Source organism: Somniosus microcephalus, chromosome 25, assembly GCF_052327205.1.
Source record: "Somniosus microcephalus isolate GS21.2 chromosome 25, FLI_Smic_1.0, whole genome shotgun sequence".
NCBI lineage: Eukaryota > Metazoa > Chordata > Chondrichthyes > Squaliformes > Somniosidae > Somniosus > Somniosus microcephalus.
In genome coordinates, this window is record NC_141011.1 from 27,364,640 (window position 1) to 27,385,341 (window position 20,702).

Below are 20,702 nucleotides of genomic sequence, written 5' to 3' on the forward strand. Positions count from 1 at the left end.
GTCAACCACATTGCTGTGGGTCTGGAGTCACATATAGGCCAGACCAGGTAAGGACAGCAGATTTCCTTCCCTAAAGGACAGTCGTGAACCAGATGGGTTTTTACGACAATCCGATAGTTTCATGGTTACCATTACTGATACTAGTAATTATTCCAGATTTTATTTAATTAACTGAATTTAAATTCCTCAGCTGCCATAGTGGGATTTTAACTCACATCTCTGGACCATTAGTCCAGGAATCTGGATTAATAGCCCAGTGACATTACCACTACGCTACCATTCTCTGCATAACAACTGTTCAGTACACACAGCTCTCTCCCTGTGTAACACACTGTTCAGTACACATAGCTCTCCCTGTGTAACACACTGTTGAGGACACACAGCTCCCTGTGTAACACACTGTTCAGTACACACAGCTCTCTGTGTAACACACTGTTCAGTACACACAGCTCTCTCCCTGTGTAACACACTGTTCAGTACACACAGCTTTCTGTGTAACACACTGTTCAGTACACACAGCTCTCCCTGTGTAACACACTGTTCAGTACACACAGCTCTCTGTGTAACACACTGTTCAGTACACACAGCTCTCTCCCTGTGTAACACACTGTTCAGTACACACAGCTCTCTCCCTGTGTAACACACTGTTCAGTACACACAGCTCTCCCTGTGTAACACACTGTTCAGTACACACAGCTCTCTCCCTGTGTAACACACTGTTGAGGACACACAGCTCCCTGTGTAACACACTGTTCAGTACACACAGCTCTCTGTGTAACACACTGTTCAGTACACACAGCTCTCTCCCTGTGTAACACACTGTTCAGTACACACAGCTCTCTCTGTGTAACACACTGTTCAGTACACACAGCTCTCCCTGTGTAACACACTGTTCAGTACACACAGCTCTCCCTGTTTAACACACTGTTCAGTACACACAGCTCCCTGTGTAACACACTGTTCAGTACACACAGCTTTCTGTGTAACACACTGTTCAGTACACACAGCTCTCCCTGTGTAACACACTGTTCAGTACACACAGCTCTCTGTGTAACACACTGTTCAGTACACACAGCTCTCCCTGTGTAACACACTGTTCAGTACACACTGCTCTCTCCCTGTGTAACACACTGTTCAGTACACACAGCTCTCTCCCTGTGTAACACACTGTTCAGTACACACAGCTCTCTCCCTGTGTAACACACTGTTCAGTACACACAGCGCTCCCTGTGTAACACACTGTTCAGTACACACAGCTCCCTGTGTAACACACTGTTCAGTACACACAGCTCCCTGTGTAACACACTGTTCAGTACACACAGCTCTCTCTCTGTGTAACACACTGTTCAGTACACACAGCTCTCTCCCTGTGTAACACACTGTTCAGTACACACAGCTCTCCCTGTGTAACACACTGTTCAGTACACACAGCTCTCTCCCTGTGTAACACACTGTTCAGTACACACAACTCCCTGTGTAACACACTGTTCAGTACACACAGCTCCCCCTGTGTAACACACTGTTCAGTACACACAGCTCTCTCCCTGTGTAACACACTGTTCAGTACACACAGCTCTCCCTGTGTAACACACTGTTCAGTACACACAGCTCTCTCCCTGTGTAACACACTGTTCAGTACACACAGCTCCCTGTGTAACACACTGTTCAGTACACACAGCTCCCCCTGTGTAACACACTGTTCAGTACATACAGCTCCGTGTAACACACTGTTCAGTACACACAGCTCTCTGTGTAACACACTGTTCAGTACACACAGCTCTCTCTCTGTGTAACACACTGTTCAGTACACACAGCTCTCTCAGTGTAACACACTGTTCAGTACACACAGCTCTCTCCCTGTGTAACACACTGTTCAGTACACACAGCTCTCTCCCTGTGTAACACACTGTTCAGTACACACAGCTCTCTCACTGTGTAACACACTGTTCAGTACGCACATCTCTCCCTGTGTAACACACTGTTCAGTACACACAGCTCTCCCTGTGTAACACACTGTTCAGTACACAGCTCTCTCTGTGTAACACACTGTTCAGTACACACAGCTCTCTCCCTGTGTAACACACTGTTCAGTACACACTGTTCAGTACACACAGCTCTCTCCCTGTGTAACACACTGTTCAGTACACACAGCTCTCTGTGTAACACACTGTTCAGTACACACTGCTCTCTCCCTGTGTAACACACTGTTCAGTACACACAGCTCTCCCTGTGTAACACACTGTTCCGTACACACAGCTCTCCCTGTGTAACACACTGTTCAGTACACACAGCTCTCTCCCTGTGTAACACACTGTCCAGTACACACAGCTCTCTCCCTGTGTAACACACTGTTCAGTACACACAGCTCTCTCCCTGTGTAACACACTGTTCGGTACACACAGCTCTCCCTGTGTAACACACTGTTCAGTACACACAGCTCTCTCCCTGTGTAACACACTGTCCAGTACACACAGCTGTCTCCCTGTGTAACACGCTGTTCAGTACACACAGCGCTCTCTCTGTGTAACACACTGTTCAGTACACACAGTTCTCCCTGTGTAACACACTGTTCAGTACACACAGCTCTCTCCCCGTGTAACACACTGTTCAGTACACACAGCTCTCCCTGTGTAACACACTGTTCAGTACACACAGTTCTCTGTGTAACATGCTGTTCAGTACATAGAGGTTCCACAACCAACATGATGAAACATCGATTCAATGACCATTCACCTTACCAGTATCTCTTGATGGTGCCTTGTGCAAAATGCCTGCCAAGTATTCTACACAACAACAATCTCTGTACTTGAAAGTAATTGAAAAGTAGGGAAGTTATGCTAAACCAATATCGAACCTTGGTTAGACCACACTTAAGAGTACTCTGTACAGTTCTGGTCTCCATATTATAAAAAGGATAAAGAGGCACTGGAGAGTGTGCAGAGCAGATTTACAAGGATAATACCAGAAATGCGAGGGTATACCTATCAGGAAAGGATGAACAGGCTGGGTTTCAGAAGGCTGAGTGGGTGACCTAATAGAGGTCTTTAAAATTCTGAAAGGTTTTGATAGAGTGGATACAGAGAGAATGTTTCCACTTGTGGGGAAGAGCAAAACTAAAGGCCATCAATATAAGATAGTCACCAAGAAATCCAATAGGCAATTCAGAAGAAACTTCTTTACCCAGAGAGTGGTGAGAATGTGGAACTCGCTACCACAGGGAGTGGGTGAAGTGAATAGTATAGATGCATTTAAGGGGAGGCTAGACAAGCATATGAGGGAGAAGGGAATAGAGGGTTATGCTGATAGATTTAGATGAGGAAAGACGGGAGGAGGCTCGAGTGGAGCATAAATGCCGGCATGGACTGGTTGGGCCAAATGGCCGGTTTCTGTGCCGTATATCCAATGTAAACCATTGTATGTGAAGCACTTTGAGACACTTCTAAGAGGCACGATATAAATAAAAGTCTTTCTTTCTAAATAGAGCTCACAGCTTTGATTGCTCTTACCCAGCCTCCCTCAAACCCATTACAACTGGCAACTTTCCCATTCTAAGTTTTCTCATTGCATCTTCTTGTACGTTACTGCTGCTGGATTTTCCTTATCGCTGCCATTTTGGCGGCTAGTTTTTTGCCGTGTTGCTGATCACTGCATGACCACAGGGGGGCAGGATTTACAAGGTGATGCCAGGGCAGCTGACAGGGAATCGAGAGCTTTGATGACATTATACATTCAGTCGCACAGATAGATAATACACTCAGCTTCACAGTGATGTACATTAGAATTTTATATTTAGGAAGCTATTAGATTACATGCAATTAAAAACCCAGCAAAAATACAAATTTGGCTTTCCGTCTGGCGGAAGTCATCTGTACCGAATGGTAAATGGGATTAAAAGATTAAGGGTATTACAGGAAATGTCAAAATTAATAAATTTACAGGCACTTAATTTTACACTAATAGGGTCAATTCCTAGTTAATTAGCTATCTACTTAATACTCTGGTGTATTTTTGTCCAGAATGTAAATCGCACTATCCTGGAGCATTTTATGTTGCTGTTTTCATCTCTTCACGCTCTTCCCTTGGAGAACGGTGTGAAGATTCGCAGGCTGATTAACAATCTGACAGGCCGCGACATGAATGCTCCTTCCATGGCCGTAACCCATCTTTATACCAGCCGATCTGATTAGTCCGATACGGCAGAAGGGTTTTATTGGCTCCCACAACCCACATGGTGCCACTGGACGTGTATCCCACTGGATGTTAATCCAGAATTCCAGAGCTCTAGGCTTCACTCACCGGACTGTGTGGAGTGGGGCTCGAACCCGGCACCAAGCGGACGTGTTGCCACTAAGCCAAAGGCTCAGTTGGAGGCTGACAGTTTCCCCGTGGGTAAACACCCCAGAAGGCCCCAGGCTGAATCCCCAGTCTGTGCTGAGTGAGCCGACCTTAGCCAGCAGTATTGGGGGCCACTACAATTGGCCTTATTTCCCTGAGCCAGGCTTCTTACTGCTGATTGCTATCCAGGGACCCCGCCTGCAAAAAGAAAAAAGAAAGACTTGCATTTATATAGCGCCTTTCACCACCACCGGACATCCCAAAGTGCTTTACAGCCAATGAAGTACTTTTGAAGTGTAGTCACTGTTGTAATGTAGGAAATGTGGCAGCCAATTTGTGCACAGCAAGCTCCCACAAACAGCAATGTGATAATGACCAGATAATCTGTCATTAGTAATGTTAATTGAGGGATAAACATTGGGCAGGACACCGGGGGTAACTTCCCTACTCTTCTTCGAAATAGAGCCATGGAATCTTTTACATCCACCTGAGAGAGCAGACGGGGCCTTGATTTTAAGGTCTCATCCGAAAGACGGCACCTCTGACAGTGCTGCACTTCTTCAGTACTGCACTGGCGTGTCACCCTAGATATTTTTGTGCTCAAGTCTCTGGAGTGGGACTTGAACCCACAACCTTCTGACTCAGAGGTGAGAGTGCCACCCACTGAGCCACAGCTGACACGCAAAGTGTAAGAACACAATTAGACTTGACCACATGGTAGAATAGAAAGACTGCCGTTAATAGAGCACCTTATCATTGTCTCCGAGTCACCTCGCAGTTCATTTACAATGGCTGTTGTATAGGTTGTCGGGATCTGGAACACTCTACTTGAAAAGGTGGTGGAAGCTGATTCCATAAATAATTTTATAAGGGAGTTGGACAGACACTATAGGATGAGGAACTCACAGGGTTACGGACAAAAAGCGGGGGGGGGTGGGATGAGCCAGCACAGGCACGACGGGCCGAATGGCCGCCTTCTGTGCTGTAAGTTTCGATGATTCTATTCTACGAACGCAACAGCCATTTTGCAAACAGTGCAAAATCCCACAAACAGCAGTGAGCAGCTCATCTGGTGCTGATTGAGGGCGAAATATTGGCTCATCAAATAGTGGCATGGATTCTTCAACATCCTGAATTACCGGAGCAGGTCGCTGGCACCACAGTTTAACGCCTCATCTGACAGGCAGCACTTCCAACAGCGCAGCACTTTCTCAGAACTGCACTGAAGTGTCAAGCCTGGGCATATGCCCGGCTTTCTAGGACTGGGCCTTGACCCCACAACCTTCTAACTCCGAGACAGAACTGCTGCCCACTGAGGTAAACTGGCATTCACAGTCCAAGCTCGCACATGAGTTAGAACGTTGTAACTCGGATCAGGTGCCAGGGAGCTGCCAGTGCTTGAAGAGCTTTATGCCTTCAGCAGTGGAGGAGAGAAAATTGGAGGGAGGGGGGAAAAGAAGGCCTAGTCCGCACGCTTAGTTACCCCAGCGTGAGCTGCCAGTGCCTCTGTGGATCCCAGCGTGAGCTGCCAGTGCCTCTGTGGATCCCAGTGCGAGCTGCCAGTGCCTCTGTGGATCCCAGTGCGAGCTGCCAGTGCCTCTGTGGACCCCAGTGCGAGCTGCCAGTGCCTCTGTGGACCCCAGTGCGAGCTGCCAGTGCCTCTGTGGACCCCAGTGCGAACTGCCAGTGCCTCTGTGGACCCCAGTGCGAGCTGCCAGTGCCTCTGTGGGTCAGCGCACTGGAGATGATGCTCTTCAGAGGTGTGAAGTGTCTGACGTAATAAGACTCACTACGCACTTGGTTCGAGTATAAAGCAAGGCTTTAATCAACTTGTTTCAAAACATGGAGGTCTAGTTATCTTTCACTAGTTCCTTTTTACACAATGTCCTGGGCAAGCTGGGCCCACGCCCGAGTATTTATACTCCTTGGACGGCGCCACCAGCTGGCAGTCCAGTGTTATTTCATGAGTCTTCATGGATCATAAGATTCATAACAGTGTCTGTTCACAAAATTGACGTAAGTTGTTCAATCAAAACACTGCATTTTCCCCCCACATTATTTTATGCTTAATAGCTCGTTAAATGACTTGCTCTTTGCTGTTTCCTGCAGTCAGCTCTTTAATAATTCATGCTGCGGAATTATGTGATGGCTCTTTTGTTTGATTCTTCCAGAACAGAAATTAAAATGATTTTATTTTCAATTAGTTCTGCCCCATTGATCCTCCCATCGTGTCCTGCACACGATGACTCATTGGTGCCTGGGGAAGCAGAGCCCAGCAGTCATTCCGTGGTGCCTCGTCTAAAGGACCAGTCTCCGCGCGTGAGCCGCCACAGTGCGCGTCCGCAGACTGTTCGAGCATGGGAGGCATCACAGCCAGGCTCCACGCTGTCCTCACCCGCCGTTCATAGGCAGGTCCAGTAAGGCTCACTGGGTGACGATCAGGGGAACCTTCCTAACCCAGGGTTACTGACGCGCATTGTAGACCCCTCACCACCACAGCTGAGATCAGTTGACACAGCGCAGACCAGATATTGAATCGGGGAGCCCGGGACTTTCTGTTCTGTGTGGCTCAGTAACACGCGGGCCACTGTGCTTAACATTTGAACGAGCGGGAGTTCTCCGATTGTTGAACATTTGATGAAAGCCTGACAAGTGCTGATGCAAATTTTGGGTGTAAGACAATTGTTGGCTGCATGACTGCCAACAGAAACTGGTCAGATTGCAGAACTTGTGTTCAAGCTGATTAAAATAAAGCAATGCTTATTCACAGTGTACTCCATTTGTGATACAACTGGCCAATTTGTGACTCCTTACTAGTCGAGAGTTTGGGTTGAACTCTTTTGTTTCTGAGTACAGAAGAATCCAATCCATTGAGAGAGAGTGTAGCAGTATAGCCAGTGTATTGTGTGTGAGTGCATTACGTGAGGGGGTAGATTGTACAGCTCCGCGGTCCTGGCAAAGAGCTATAGCGCCATTCACGACCTCAGGACGTCCCAAAGCGCTTTAAAACCAATGAAGTACTTTTGAAGTGTAGTCATTGTTGTAATGTAGGAAAACGCGTCAGCCAATTTGTGCACAGCAAGCTCCCACAAACAGTGATGTGATAATAACCGGTTAATCTCTTTTGAGGTATTGGTTGATGGATATATATTGGCCAGGGCACCGGGGGGGAACTCCCCTGCTCTTCTTCAAAATAGCGCCATGGGATCTTTTACATCCACCCGAAAAGGCAGATGGGGCCTGTAGTTTAACGCCTCATCCGAAAGATGGCACCTCTGACAGTGCAGCACTCCCTCAGTACTGCATTGAAGTGTCAGCCTAGATTAATGTGCTCAAGCCCCTGGAGTGGGACTTGAACCCACAACTTTCTCACTGAGAGGCGAGAAGTGCTACCAACTGAGCCACGACTGATCGAGCACAGAGCACAATCCATCCAGCCTGAAAATTATGCAGAGTGCACTGACTCCCGTGCCTGAATCCTGATGCCTGCTCCTGTTGCCCGAAGCTCTGTGTTAGTTTATAAAATCTACCAACAGTGTGAGTTTAAAAAAAAAAAGAAAACCCTCCAGTTTAAAAACAATGAAACAGGAATCGGCCATTTTGTCCATCGAGCCTCCTCGGCTATTTTGTTAGTCAAGGCAGATCTAACTTTTTTAATCCCATTCCTCAATTTTTTTTCTCCATATCCCTTAGTACCTGTGGAGGTGGGGGGGGGGGCAATTTTAAACCTCATGATCCTCTGGGCCCCGTAAGGAAAGCTTTGGCCTCTCAAGCCATGATCCCCCTCCAACCATCACTCCCTGCCCCCCCCCCCCCCCCACCAATCGCGGGACCCCCGCGGAAAGGCCTGGCAGCCGATTCCGAAACTTACCTGCTTCGGAGTCCACGCAATCTTTGCCGTTTACTGATGACTTCCTGCCCGGAACAGGAGAGCAGTCGGCTGGCGGGATTTAAATGAGGTCTGGGAGTTAAAACACCTCGGGTTGTGTCAGCTGTCACTGGGACCCATGGCTTAGGCGCTGTGTCACTTGGGTCTTCGGAATGCGTTCCAATGACTTTAGGATGACTTTCCTGCAAATCTTTGACCGAGGTGCCCAGATCCTGACCCTCTCGCTAATCCGTTCACCAATGCCAATCTGTGCTCAGGGTACTGGGTCTGTATTCATTTGTTTTTGTGGTCCGACAACACCTCAGTTTTAAAATCCTCATCCTTGTTTTCAAATCCCTCAGTGGCCTCGCCCCTCCCTATCTCTCTAACCTCCTCCAGCCCTACAAGCCTTCGAGATTTCTGCGCTCTTCCAATTCGGGTCTCTTGCACATCCCCGATTTTAATCACTACATCATTGGTGGCCGTGCCTTCAGCTGCCTAGGCCCGAAACTCTGAAATACCCTCTGACGTAATAAAGACTCACTACGCACTTGGCTGTACATAAAGCAAGGCTTTAATCGACTTGTAACAAAACATGGAGGTCTAGTTAGTAGCCACTAGCTTCCTGTTTCCAGACTGTCTCTAGCCAAGCTGGGCCCACGCCCGAGTATTTATACTCCTCGGGCGGCGCCCTCAGCTGGCCGTTCAGTAGTACTTCTTTGTAGAAGTTTCGATTTATGACACCCTCCTTAAACCTCTCTGCATCTCCTCCTTTAAGATGCTCCTTAAAACCTACCTCTTTGACCAAGCTTTTAGTCATCTGTCTTGATGTCTCCTATTTATTGATATCACTCATGTTAGGTGCCTTGGGGCATTTTGCTACGTTAAATGCACTATATAAATGTAAGTTGTTGTTGTGAATGTCCCTCAACATATTTTTATTCCATTTTTTCTCCACCCCCCCCCCTTGAAGGGGGCCCCCCTCTCTGACTCTGGCTGAGGGACAGTTCCACAGATGGCCACAGCCCCCCAATACCTGGCCCAAGTGGCCATTTTCTTCTCAAGCCTAGGCAGTGAGTGAGCGTCAGCGGGCTGTTCCACCATGGAGGCATTGGATGTCTCTGCAATTCTTCAAACTGTCTTCACAGACAGTCACTAATAAATCCAATGAGGAATTCAGGAGCAACATCTTCACCCATACAGTGGTGAGAATGTGGAACTCACTGCCACAGGGAGTGGTTGAGGTGAATAGCATAGATGCTGATCGGGTGAGATGAAGTTGGGTGGGAGGAGGCGCGTGTGGAGCATAAACACCGGCATGGACCAGTTGGGTAGAGTGGCCTGTTTCTGTGCTGTAAGTTCTGTGTAATTCTATGTAAAATGCTCCGTTGTGTTAGCCTCCTTCCTCTCTCTATTGTAGAAGCGAAGAAGTGACTCTGTCGCCATTTCCGAAGCTTCCATCAATAGGTCAGCGCGATTGGAAATGTCCGAGGCCCTGGATCTCAGCGAGAGGACGGTACGTAGACACCAGCGGCAGAAAGAAAGTTTTAACATTTACTTTTCAGAGTATGCCAGTGGCCATGACAATTATCCCTGCAATTAATAAATGTGGCTCTTCAGAGCCAGTGCCCAGCAAGTAACAAGAACTGGAACAGCGCCGAAATTTGTGAAACAATTCTATGAAAAACTATCATCAGTGAATATCACTGCTGCACTGTCGGAGGTGCCGTCTTTCGGATGAGATGTTAAACCGAGGCCCCGTCTGCTCTCTCAGATGGACGTAAAAGATCCCATGGCACTATTTCGAAGAAGAGCAGGGGAGTTATCCCCGGTGTCCTGGACAATATTTATCCCTCAACCAACATAACAAAAACAGATTATCTGGTCATTATCACGTTGCTGTTTGTGGGAGCTTGCTGTGCGCAAATTGGCTGCCGCGTTTCCCACATTACATCAGTGACTCCACTTCAAAAGTACTTCATTGGCTGTAAAGCACTTTGAGACGTCCGGTGGTCGTGAAAGGCGCTATATAAATGCAAGTCTTTTCTTTCTATCCAATGTTCCTATTTTTTATACTTTCTTACAAGGGATAAGAAAAATGCCATTAAAATTATTTTTAAACTTCAAATAATTTCCCTCTGGAATGAGAAAAGGCCTTTCATTAAGCCCAGCTCCTTCTGCAGCCTATAATATACAATCTGCCCCATCATAGACTCTCCCCAGATGCTTAATTATCTGAGGAAAAGTTTCCTGTGATTTCTTCGTGGCCCACAAAGATAATCAAACAAAACTCCAAAATGTCTATCCAATTCTCGCGCCGTCACTCTTCAACCCTGGCCAGGTGTTTCCCATTGAAGGCATTACCTTGATTCCAGTCTCACATGAATTATTGATCGATTCCTAGGAGTATTTGGTCATATTTAACTATATTTAGCCACATATCCTTCAGATTGGGTATGGCTCTATACTTGCCTATGTAGTGAGGCACCTTACTCTTATGATGGTCAGTAGGAACATAGGAACAGCAGTCGGCCATTCAGCCCCTCGAGCCTGCTCCACCATTCTATTAGATCATGGCTGATCTGCATCTCAACTCCATCTACTCACCTTTGATCCATATCCCTTGATGCTCTTACCTAACAAAAATCTCTCGCCCTCAGTCTTGAAAATTTCAATTAACCCAGCATCAACAGCCTTTTGGGGGAGAGATCTCAAGATTTCCATTACCCTTTGTGTGAAAAGGTGCTTCCTGATTTTACTCCTGAACGGCCTGGCTCTAATTTTAAGATTGTGCCCCCTCGTTCTGGATTTCCCCCACCAGAGGAAATTGTGGTGTATGTACCTTTAAGAGGAACTATGTTTTTTTTGAAGCCCCTGGATACTGTAGTACCGGTAGTGACCACTCGGGTATATAAGCCTGTATAGCGTCTTGTATAGTTTAGTTCACCTCCAAACTTTGTTCAGTAAACACTTGTTGAATCAACTCCTGCTTCCGGGTCTTCATTAACATACGGATACAACAGTGGCGACGAGTTAGAAACGAACTTACCTGCAATTCGGCAGCACCTCAAGGAGATCGATTCCTAAACTGGTTTCACCAGCTAAACGGGCTGGTGGCAAGTAGTGCACTGATCCTTCCTGGGCGACGGGCTGGGGCTCGATCGGGTAGCTCTGCAGCGGGGCCGGGCAGCGAGTCGTAAGGCAGAAGCAAACAGAGACAGAGGGTGGAGCACTCAGGACACGGCCGGCGCTGCAAAGCAGGTCGGCGTTTGGACCAAGCAAAGGGAGGGGAAAGTCCCAGAGAGTCCGACAGGAACGATTCTCCAAGTGACGGAGAAACTGTTTAAAAATATATATGTGAATAAAAACCGCGGAGAACAGCGTCGGCAGCGGTGGGAAAGCGCGGGAGGCGCCATCTTGACTCGACAGGGAAGAAGGGAAAGTGCGGGAGGCGCCATTTTTGATTTTCAGGATGCCTAAGACTGGCAATATTACTGCTTTCGATAGTGATATAGAGGATTGGACCACATATGTGGAAAGAGTGGAGGTATATTGCAAGGCGAATGAAGTAGCGGATGATAAAAAGGCATCGGTACTTCTAAATCTGATGGGCGCAAGGACATACGGGCTGTTACGAAACTTGATCACTCCAGCCAAACCGATGGACAAGAATTTTAAGGAGATTGTTGATACCCTGCAGGAGCACTTAAACCCAACACCACTGCTGATAGCGGAACGATTCAAATTCTTCAGGAGGAATCAGCACAAGAATGAAAGTAACGCTGATTACCTCACCGAATTACGAAAGCTGTCTAAGCACTGCCAATTCGGGGCAGGACTGGCAGATTCTCTACGAGACAAATTCGTCTGTGGTCTCCTAAGCAAAGGAACACAGAAAAGACTACTTTCTGAGAAAGATTTGACACTGGACAAGGCTTTCAGTGTGGCTGTATCATACGAAGCAGCAGCAAGAGGAGCTGCAGAGATACAGCAAAAGCCACAGGACTTCGGCACCCATGAAATGACACGGGGTTTCGAGAGATGTTATCGCTGCGGCAGATCCACCCATGACCAGAGGGACTGCTGGTTCAAGGACAAAGCATGCAGGCAATGCGGAAAGATGGGACACATTGCACGTGTATGCCGATCTGGAAAAAAATCCGCTGACAGTAAAAAGGTCAATAAGGAAAAGTACAGGAAGGTACAAATGATGACGGACAGTAGCTCCGAAGACCAGAAGAGCGATAGTGACTCCGAAAACAAGCGACTAAGCTGTCTCAAATTACATAATGTAATTGCCAAAGAAGATTACCAGACCATTTGGGTTACCCTCACAACAGCGGGGACCCAGTTAAAATGGAGCTAGATACAGGATCAGCTCTGACCGTCATAAGTCGACGGGATTACGAGCGGCTATTTCCGCATATACCTTTGAAAGACACATCCATTATCTTGAAGACATATACGGGGCAGAAAGTATACCCCAGAGGGAAAATAAGGGTGCCTGTTGTATACAACGGCAAGGAAATACAGAAGTTGTATTTATACGTTCTGCAAGATGGTGGTCCACCGTTGTTGGGACGTGAATGGATCAGAAAGATACGTTTGGACTGGCACTCCATTCAGGCACTGACGGTGACCAGTAAGAAAAAAAATGATGATGACGTCATCCCTGGACGATTAAAAGAAATCTTGGCTAACACCAAAGAAGTGTTTCAACAGGAACTAGGAACCCTGAAAGGCGCCACCGCCTCAATAAAAGTGGAAGGTGCGGCAATTCCCAAGTTTTTTAAGGCAAGGCCGGTGCCATACGCAATTCGTCCAGCAGTCGAGGCAGAGCTGGAGAATTTGGAAAAAGCAGGCGTGTTATCCAAGGTAGATTGGAGCGAGTGGGCAACACCCATCGTCCCGGTCATGAAGAAAACGTTGAATAATGATAAATCTGAAGAACAGAGAAAAATTCGCATCTGTGGGGACTTCAAGGTGACTGTAAACCCAGTTCTTCATACGGTACAGTATCCTCTTCCGAGGATAGAAGATATTTTCGCCTCACTATCCGGAGGGAAACGTTTCACCAAAATTGACTTGGCACAGGCATATCTACAGATGGAGGTTGAGGAGACCTCTAAAAAATATCTCACGATAAACACACACAAAGGCCTGTACCAGTACAATCGGCTAGTTTTCGGAGTAGCATCAGCTCCAGCTATCTGGCAAAGAGCTATGGAGCAAGTACTGCAAGGGATTCCAGGGACTCAATGCTACCTAGACGACATCCTTGTAACAGGAGAAAATGACAATGAGCACCTTGCCAATTTGGAGCAGGTGCTCACGAGGCTGAGAGAACGGGGCCTACGAGCAAATCGCCCCAAGTGCGAATTTTTCCAGAAACAAATATCATATTGTGGCCATGTCATTAACGAAGAAGGGTTGCATAAATCACCTGAAAAAATTGAAGCGGTCGTAAAAGCCCCAGCGCCTGAAAATGTCTCACAATTAAGGTCGTTCCTGGGATTAATAAATTACTATCATAAATTTTTACCGAACTTGTCAACGGTTCTGCACCCTCTTAACGCACTGCTACAAACGGGAGTAATTTGCAAATGGAGCGAAGACTGTAAACATGCCTTCCATAAATGCAAAGGCTTGATCACGTCCAAGGAAGTGTTGGCTCATTACAACCCATCACTGCCAATCAGGCTGGCGTGCGATGCATTCCCTTACAGCGTGGGAGCGGTATTATCGCATAAATTCCCTGATGGCTCGGAGCGGCCGATAGCTTTTGCGTCACGCTCATTGAACTCAGCTGAGCGTAACTATGCCCAGATCGACAGGGAGGCACTCAGCCTGGTGTGGGGGTGAAGAAATTCAACCATTACCTACACGGACAAAAATTTACCTTGTTGACTGACCATCAACCCCTTGTCTCCATATTCAACCCCAAAAAGGGCGTTCCCATTATGACAGCGCAAAGGCTACAGAGGTGGTCCCTTTTCCTAGGGGCACACCAATATGACATAGAATACAAAGGAACAAAACAGCATGGGAATGCTGACGGTTTATCACGCCTACCGTTGCCAACGGTAGACGAGGCACCTACAGTGGACCCAGTGGAGATGTTCCACTCGACCATAGTTGAATGTCTACCAGTGACAAATTCTACCATTGAAAAGGAAACGAGAAATGACCCGACTCTCTCACGAGTCTACGATTTAACGGTGAAGGGATGGCCAGCACATGGCGAACCACTGTTGCCAGCATTCTCGCAAAGAAGAGAACAGCTGTCAGTGTGCCGAGGAACCTTGATGTGTGGATCCAGAGTGGTGATTCCACCCAAACTCCAGGATAAAGTGCGAAAGGAGCTTCACGAGGGGCATCTGGGTGGAGTGAAAATGAAGAACTTAGCCAGAGCGTTTGTGTGGTGGCCAGGTATCGATGGAGACATCGAAGAAATGACCAAGAGCTGTCTAGGATGCCAGAAGGTCCAAAATGCCCCACCACAAGCCCCTCTACATCCATGGGAGTGGCCCTCATCTCCATGGCAAAGGGTACATATCGACTTTGCTGGTCCATTTATGGACTCAATGTTCTTAATCGCGGTTGATGCACACTCCAAGTGGCCGGAGGTAATAAAGATGTCCTCCACCACCGCGGAAAAAACCATCACAGTATTAAGGACCATATTCGCCAGGAATGGGCTGCCTGAACAGATCTGTTCTGATAATGGACCGCAATTTGTATCCGAAGAATTCAGGAAGTTCTTAAAAAACAATGGGGTTAAACACTACACGTCCGCCCCATACCATCCCGCCACCAATGGATTAGCTGAAAGGTTTGTCCAGACCTTCAAGAAGGCCATAAAGGCCATGGGTAATGAAGACATAAATCTACAACATAAGGTAGATAACTTCTTGTTTGCATACAGGAATGCAACACATGTGGTTACAAACCAAACCCCCGCTATGATGTTTTTCAATAGAAGACTAAGATGCCGGCTGGATTTGATCAAGCCAAACATCAGAAGGGATGTAGAGAACCGTCAATTTCAAGGCATGAAGGAAAGGCCAACTAGAACCTTCCAGATAGGTCAACAAGTTTTGGCCCGGGACTACCGTACCGAGAAATGGCAGCCTGGAACTATTTGCACACGACTAGGACCACTGATGTATACCGTGGACATTGGGGAAAGCATAATAAGGCGCCATGCTGACCAGATCATAGAGTCATCCGAAAAGGGACAACCTACACCACAACTCTATACGCCTAATGATGAAGCAGAGATACCCATAGTATCTACCCCCGATCCGGTGATACTGGAACCAGATGAACCCGACACTGGCATTCAAGCCAAATCGACCTTGCCAAAAGAACCTACTACACCACCGAAACCTACTACACCACCGAGGCGTTATCCGGACCGAGTCAGGAAGCCTCCAGAGAGACTGAATTTGTAATTAATTAACTTCAGCAAATGTGCAGATTATTGTTCTTGTAAAATGTTAATTAATGATTACTTAAAATATTATGTACTATTTATCTAAAAGGGGAGGAATTGTGGTGTATGTACCTTTAAGAGGAACTATGTTTTTTTGAAGCCCCTGGGTACTGTAGTACCGGTAGTGACCACTCGGGTATATAAGACTGTATAGCGTCTTGTATAGTTTAGTTCACCTCCAGACTTTGTTCAGTAAACACTTGTTGAATCAACTCCTGCTTCCGGGTCTTCATTAACATACGGATACAACAGAAATAGTTTCCCTGTATCTACCCTATCGAATCCCTTCCTCCCTTTCAACACCTCAAATTAGATCACCGCTCAACCTTCAAAACACGTGGGAATACAAGCCAAGTCTATGCAACCTGTCCTCATAATTGAACCCTTTAAGCTCTGGTATCATTGTGGTTAATCTGTGTTGTACCTCCTCCAAGGCCAATATATCCCACCTGAGGTTTGGTGCCCAAAACTGAACACACTACTCCCGATGGGGTCTGACCCAGGCTCTATACAATGGAAGCATCACTTCCTCCCCTTTGTACTCCAGCCCCTTGAGACCAAGGCCAACACTCAATTAACCTTTTTGATGACTTCTTGAACCTGGGCACTAGCATTTAGTGATTTGTGTACCTGGACACCCAAACCTCCAGATAACACCATTTCTCACCTTTCCTCTTCCCCACCGTGCAGTATCTGGACTTGGTAAAGGCTCTTTCCAGCCTGCTCAACGTGAAGGAGCTGTCGGGGTCGCTCTCATTGAAGCATGTTCCACAGGACGAGAGGGAGAAGCTCGGGAAAGCGCGGCAAAGGAACGCGGAGCTGCTGAACAGCCGCGTCACTCAGCTGAAGAGTCAGCTGGAGAGGAAAGACGAACTGCTGGGCGGATATGAGAAAGACCTGGAACAGCTCAGGTAGGTGGAAGAGTCCGAGAGAATGCTTTCTTCTCTGCACTGCTTCCAACGTTTGAATGTCTCCCCTGTGGCTTGGCAACCAGAACTGGACACATTGCTAAAGGTGCGATCTGACCAGAGCACTGTACAGTTTCACCACTACCTCCTCGCACTTATATTCAACTATTTGGGCTGTGTAATTCCACGTTCTGTTGTCTTTGTTGATGGCTGTGCTGCATTGGCATGTTTAGTGTCAAGTCTCCTAGGATCCCTAGGTCCCTTTCAGCTTCGACTTTCATGAAGTATGTGTATTGCTTATTTTTCCTTCCTACGTGCAGTACCTTGCACTTGTTGACGTTCTTTCATCTGCCATTGACCTGCCCACATACTTACTTTGTCCATATCGCTCTATAATTACATTGCGTTGAGTTTCAGAGTCTCGGTCATTTATGTAAATGTCGAAACAGCAGTGGTCACAACACCAAGTCCTGGGGCACCCCATTCAGTGCTTCCCCCACTGCACCCCCAACATAACTCACCCAGCAAGTACTCGTTGTTTTCTACCCTCAACCAGTTTCTTCTTCATTCCCAGGGTTTACCCTGAACCTCCACAGCTTTCACTTTAACCCCTTTCATATGGGGCTTTGTCACTATGCCTATTGGAACTCTATTGAGGTCAGTGTCGGGAGCGGGTGGGGTGAGGGTTAAATTGTTAAAAATGGGAAACCCGATTCCCAACCCGCTGCGAACACGACTTCTTCCGGCTTAACCGCGGCAGGTTTGGGGCCGGGGGGGTTACCCGCTCTCGCGAGGTGGGTCGGTAATTGTCAAATTTAAATGCGGCTCCCTGCCTCAGATTTTGTCAGCGATTTGGATTTAACGTCTCCAGCGTGGGTTTTCCCGGAGCTGGGGAAACCCGGCAGCTAAAGGGAGGTGGGAGCTGCCGGATCCAGCAGTTTAGCGCTTTTCCAGCACTGCTTGTGGGCCAGAAGGAGCAGGAGTGCTTCCCCTGCGGCCCCTTGAGCAAACCTGCCGCGATCACTAGACAACCCCCAGTCTCTCGGACCCCGCCCCCCCAATCGTTAAATTCGGCACCTTCGCATTCCTGCCGTTTCCGGATTTCCCGGCCGCTAACAGGCGCACCCCCCCACCCCCGCCTGCTCCCTCCCTGCCTACCGGTAAATATCGAGGCCTACATCTAGAACTTTACTCACATTATGGCCCAAATTTTCTAACAGACAGAAGTCAGCCATTTTGTAGTTTCTCTTCTGATAATCAGCAGATCAGGATGTGTAAGCGTCTGGGACTGGCTGGTGCACTGGGTTAGACACTGTCACTGGGACCTGAGCTCAAGGTCCAGACTGGTGGGTTGAAAGTCTCCTTTGTTAGCTGGCTGTACGGGTTCTCTTTCAACTGTAGTTTGGTGCCATTCTGACTTCAGCTCCTTGCTCCTGCAATTGTAGTACTTGCATAACTTCCCATGGATAGTTAATGCACTAATAATAAGCCTCCCCAGAGCCAACTTGACCGGGTGCCATTGAATTTTAATCTTTTAGGAAAGGCGGAGCTATGCTGTGGTAACTTGCCAAGAATTCTGCCGACTGTCTCTCCTCATGCCCTACACTCTGAGTCACCTTGCTGTGAGCAATTCTTGTGTCGCTTGCCAGTGTGAGAGAACAGGGTAGATTTTCCTCTTTGTTGCCCCTGGGGAAAGCTGAATTTCCAGGCACAGTGAAGAGGAAATGGGGACAGATACACGTTGGCCTCAGGTCCCGCCCCCCCCACCCCATCAACGTGGGCCCGGGGTTTCTGGTGGTGCTGAAAATGGGCAGCACTGGGTGTTCCTGCACCTGGATTAGGCCTAGGCCCAGTGTTGACATGCAGGAGGTGGGACTGGGTGTTCCTGCATCCCCCCCCACCCCCACCTCACTTTCCCCTGAGTACACCCATGGGGCACCCAAACAGAGGGCTCTCCAAAAAAGCTGGTGGTCCTGCTGCCACCAGAACCTGCCGTAGTTTAGAGGATCTGAGGGGAGGCCCCTTGGGCATCCCAAAGATGGAGCCTTTGCTGAAAATAAGTCCTCTTTGTTTTCCAGTATGATCTTTGGGCATCGGGGTCTTCTGGCTACTGCCCTCCAGCATGGAAAATAGGAACAGGAGCAGGCCATTCAGCTCCTCGAGCCTGTTTCACCATTCAGTTAGATCATGGCTGAACTGTATGTTTACTCCACCTACCTGCCTCTGTTCCATAAACCTTAATTGGCCTTTGAGTGTCCTTGGGCTAGGAAAGGGGAAACTAAGGCTCCTGCCCCTGATCACCATCCTGTGTGTGGGGATGTCTGATGAGAGCAGTGAGACGAGGCCATTCCAACCATTAGTCCTGCTCTATCCAGAGTCTGTGTCTGATTATTCTATCATGGACTTCCCTCCCTCCACCTGTTGATCCTCTACTTTAAGAAATACTACGTTCCATCCCCTGGAAAAATAATTATTAAGTTGTGCTGTAAATATTCCTACCAGTCTCAATCTCCAAATTCAACAAGTTTTGCATCCAACTCCTTTCAGAGGTTTCAGTTTATCTCGGTTCAACTGCCTTCCTTCTGAGAAAAAGTTTTGATTAATCTCTAACCTGGATCAGGCTCTGCTGTGGCACCCACCATGGTCACATTGCCTGCTGATACTCAGGCCTTGATTTTTAAAAAATCATTTCAAGGGATGTGGGTGTTGCTGGCAAGGCCAGCATTTATTGCCCATCTCTATTTGCCCTTGAGAAGGTGGTGGACGGCCGCCATTTCAGAGGGCAGTTAAGAGTCAACCACATTGCTGTGGGTCTGGAGTCACATATAGGCCAGACCGGGTAAGGACGGCATGTTTCCTTCCCTAAAGGACATTAGTGAACCAGATGGGTTTTTATGACAATCTGGTAGTTTCATGGTCACTATTACTGATGCTAGCTTTTTATTCCAGATTTATTTAATTAACTGAATTTAAATTCCCCAGCTGCCGTGTTGGGATATGAACTCATGTTTACACAGATAATTAGTCCAGGCCTCTGGATTACTAGTTCAGTAACATTACCACTATGCTTCCTAATGCCTAATTTTCTGGTCCCTTTGCTGCCCGCACGTTCTGGCAGGGCAGGACTTCCATCTGCCTCAGAGAAAGTGCCCCGACCAGTGCCGAATGCCCACCCTCAGCGTCCTTTACATTTCGGAGACGGGCTCCTCGGCCTCCACCAGGGATTCATGCTGAAATAGGGGAGGAAAATTGCAGGAGGCCTTGTGCCAGCGGGAGGCTTGCCATAATCTCTCTGCTGTCTACAAGAGTGGCAATGTTTTAAAAATTAATTTTGCTGATTCCTGTTTCACCTGTTGAAGACGGAACTCTCTGAGCCCTTAGACCGGCCCTGGTTGAGAGAAAAAAAACCTCAACTTCTCTGGCGACCTCCGAACTCTGCATACTTGGGCCTAAACTATGTCCGCCCACATATGGGCAGGTGCTGTCTGCACAGCCACCGGGGAGATGAGGGAGGAGGCAAGCAGAGGGACAGAACCTCCCCCCCCCCCCCCCCCACCACTCCCAACCCCCGCCCCAGCGCCATTCCACCCTTGCCCACCACAGGACAACTGAAAAGTCAGCACGAGAGGGGCCAGAAAATCTCGGCCTTGCTGTCTAGGCTCACACATTCAGAATGAGGGTTGCTGGTAACCGTGGAACCCGCACCCCAGCAAGGAGTCAAGAGAAGAGTATATGATTTTCTAAGAAGTAGACTGCTTGGCCCAGGGATCAGGACCTGGTTCTAAATATCTAGGAGTCTGAGTCTTAGGAAGGAAATGAGGGAACAGGGAATTTTAATGCTACTAATGATCAAAGAAAGTGGCTCTGTTCACAGCAGTATGGAAATGATTCTCGCTGTCACCAGTGACAAGTAATGTCTGTGCTTTGATGCCGTGTTTTGATTTACTATCGGGGCGGATGGATGACTTTCACTTTATTCTGTGATTATAGCCATCATCTTCATACTTGAAAAACAACATGTTTTCGTGTCTGTGGCTGCAGCAGTGACACTTAATCTGCCTGCCTTGGGATGTGGAGCACAGAGTGTAACATACTC

The 20,702-nt window shown here is 47.7% G+C and overlaps 1 protein-coding gene across 1 annotated transcript in view; it reads left to right on the forward strand.

Moving 5' to 3' along the window:
- Positions 1 to 20,702, forward strand: part of fhad1 (forkhead-associated (FHA) phosphopeptide binding domain 1) — a 125,713-nt gene that overhangs the window by 82,354 nt on the left and 22,657 nt on the right. Inside the window, exons 25-26 of the mRNA XM_085966937.1 lie at positions 9,624 to 9,719; positions 16,389 to 16,609. Coding sequence (XP_085823063.1) covers positions 9,624 to 9,719; positions 16,389 to 16,609 — 317 coding nt within the window. The remainder of the gene's footprint in view (positions 1 to 9,623; positions 9,720 to 16,388; positions 16,610 to 20,702) is intronic.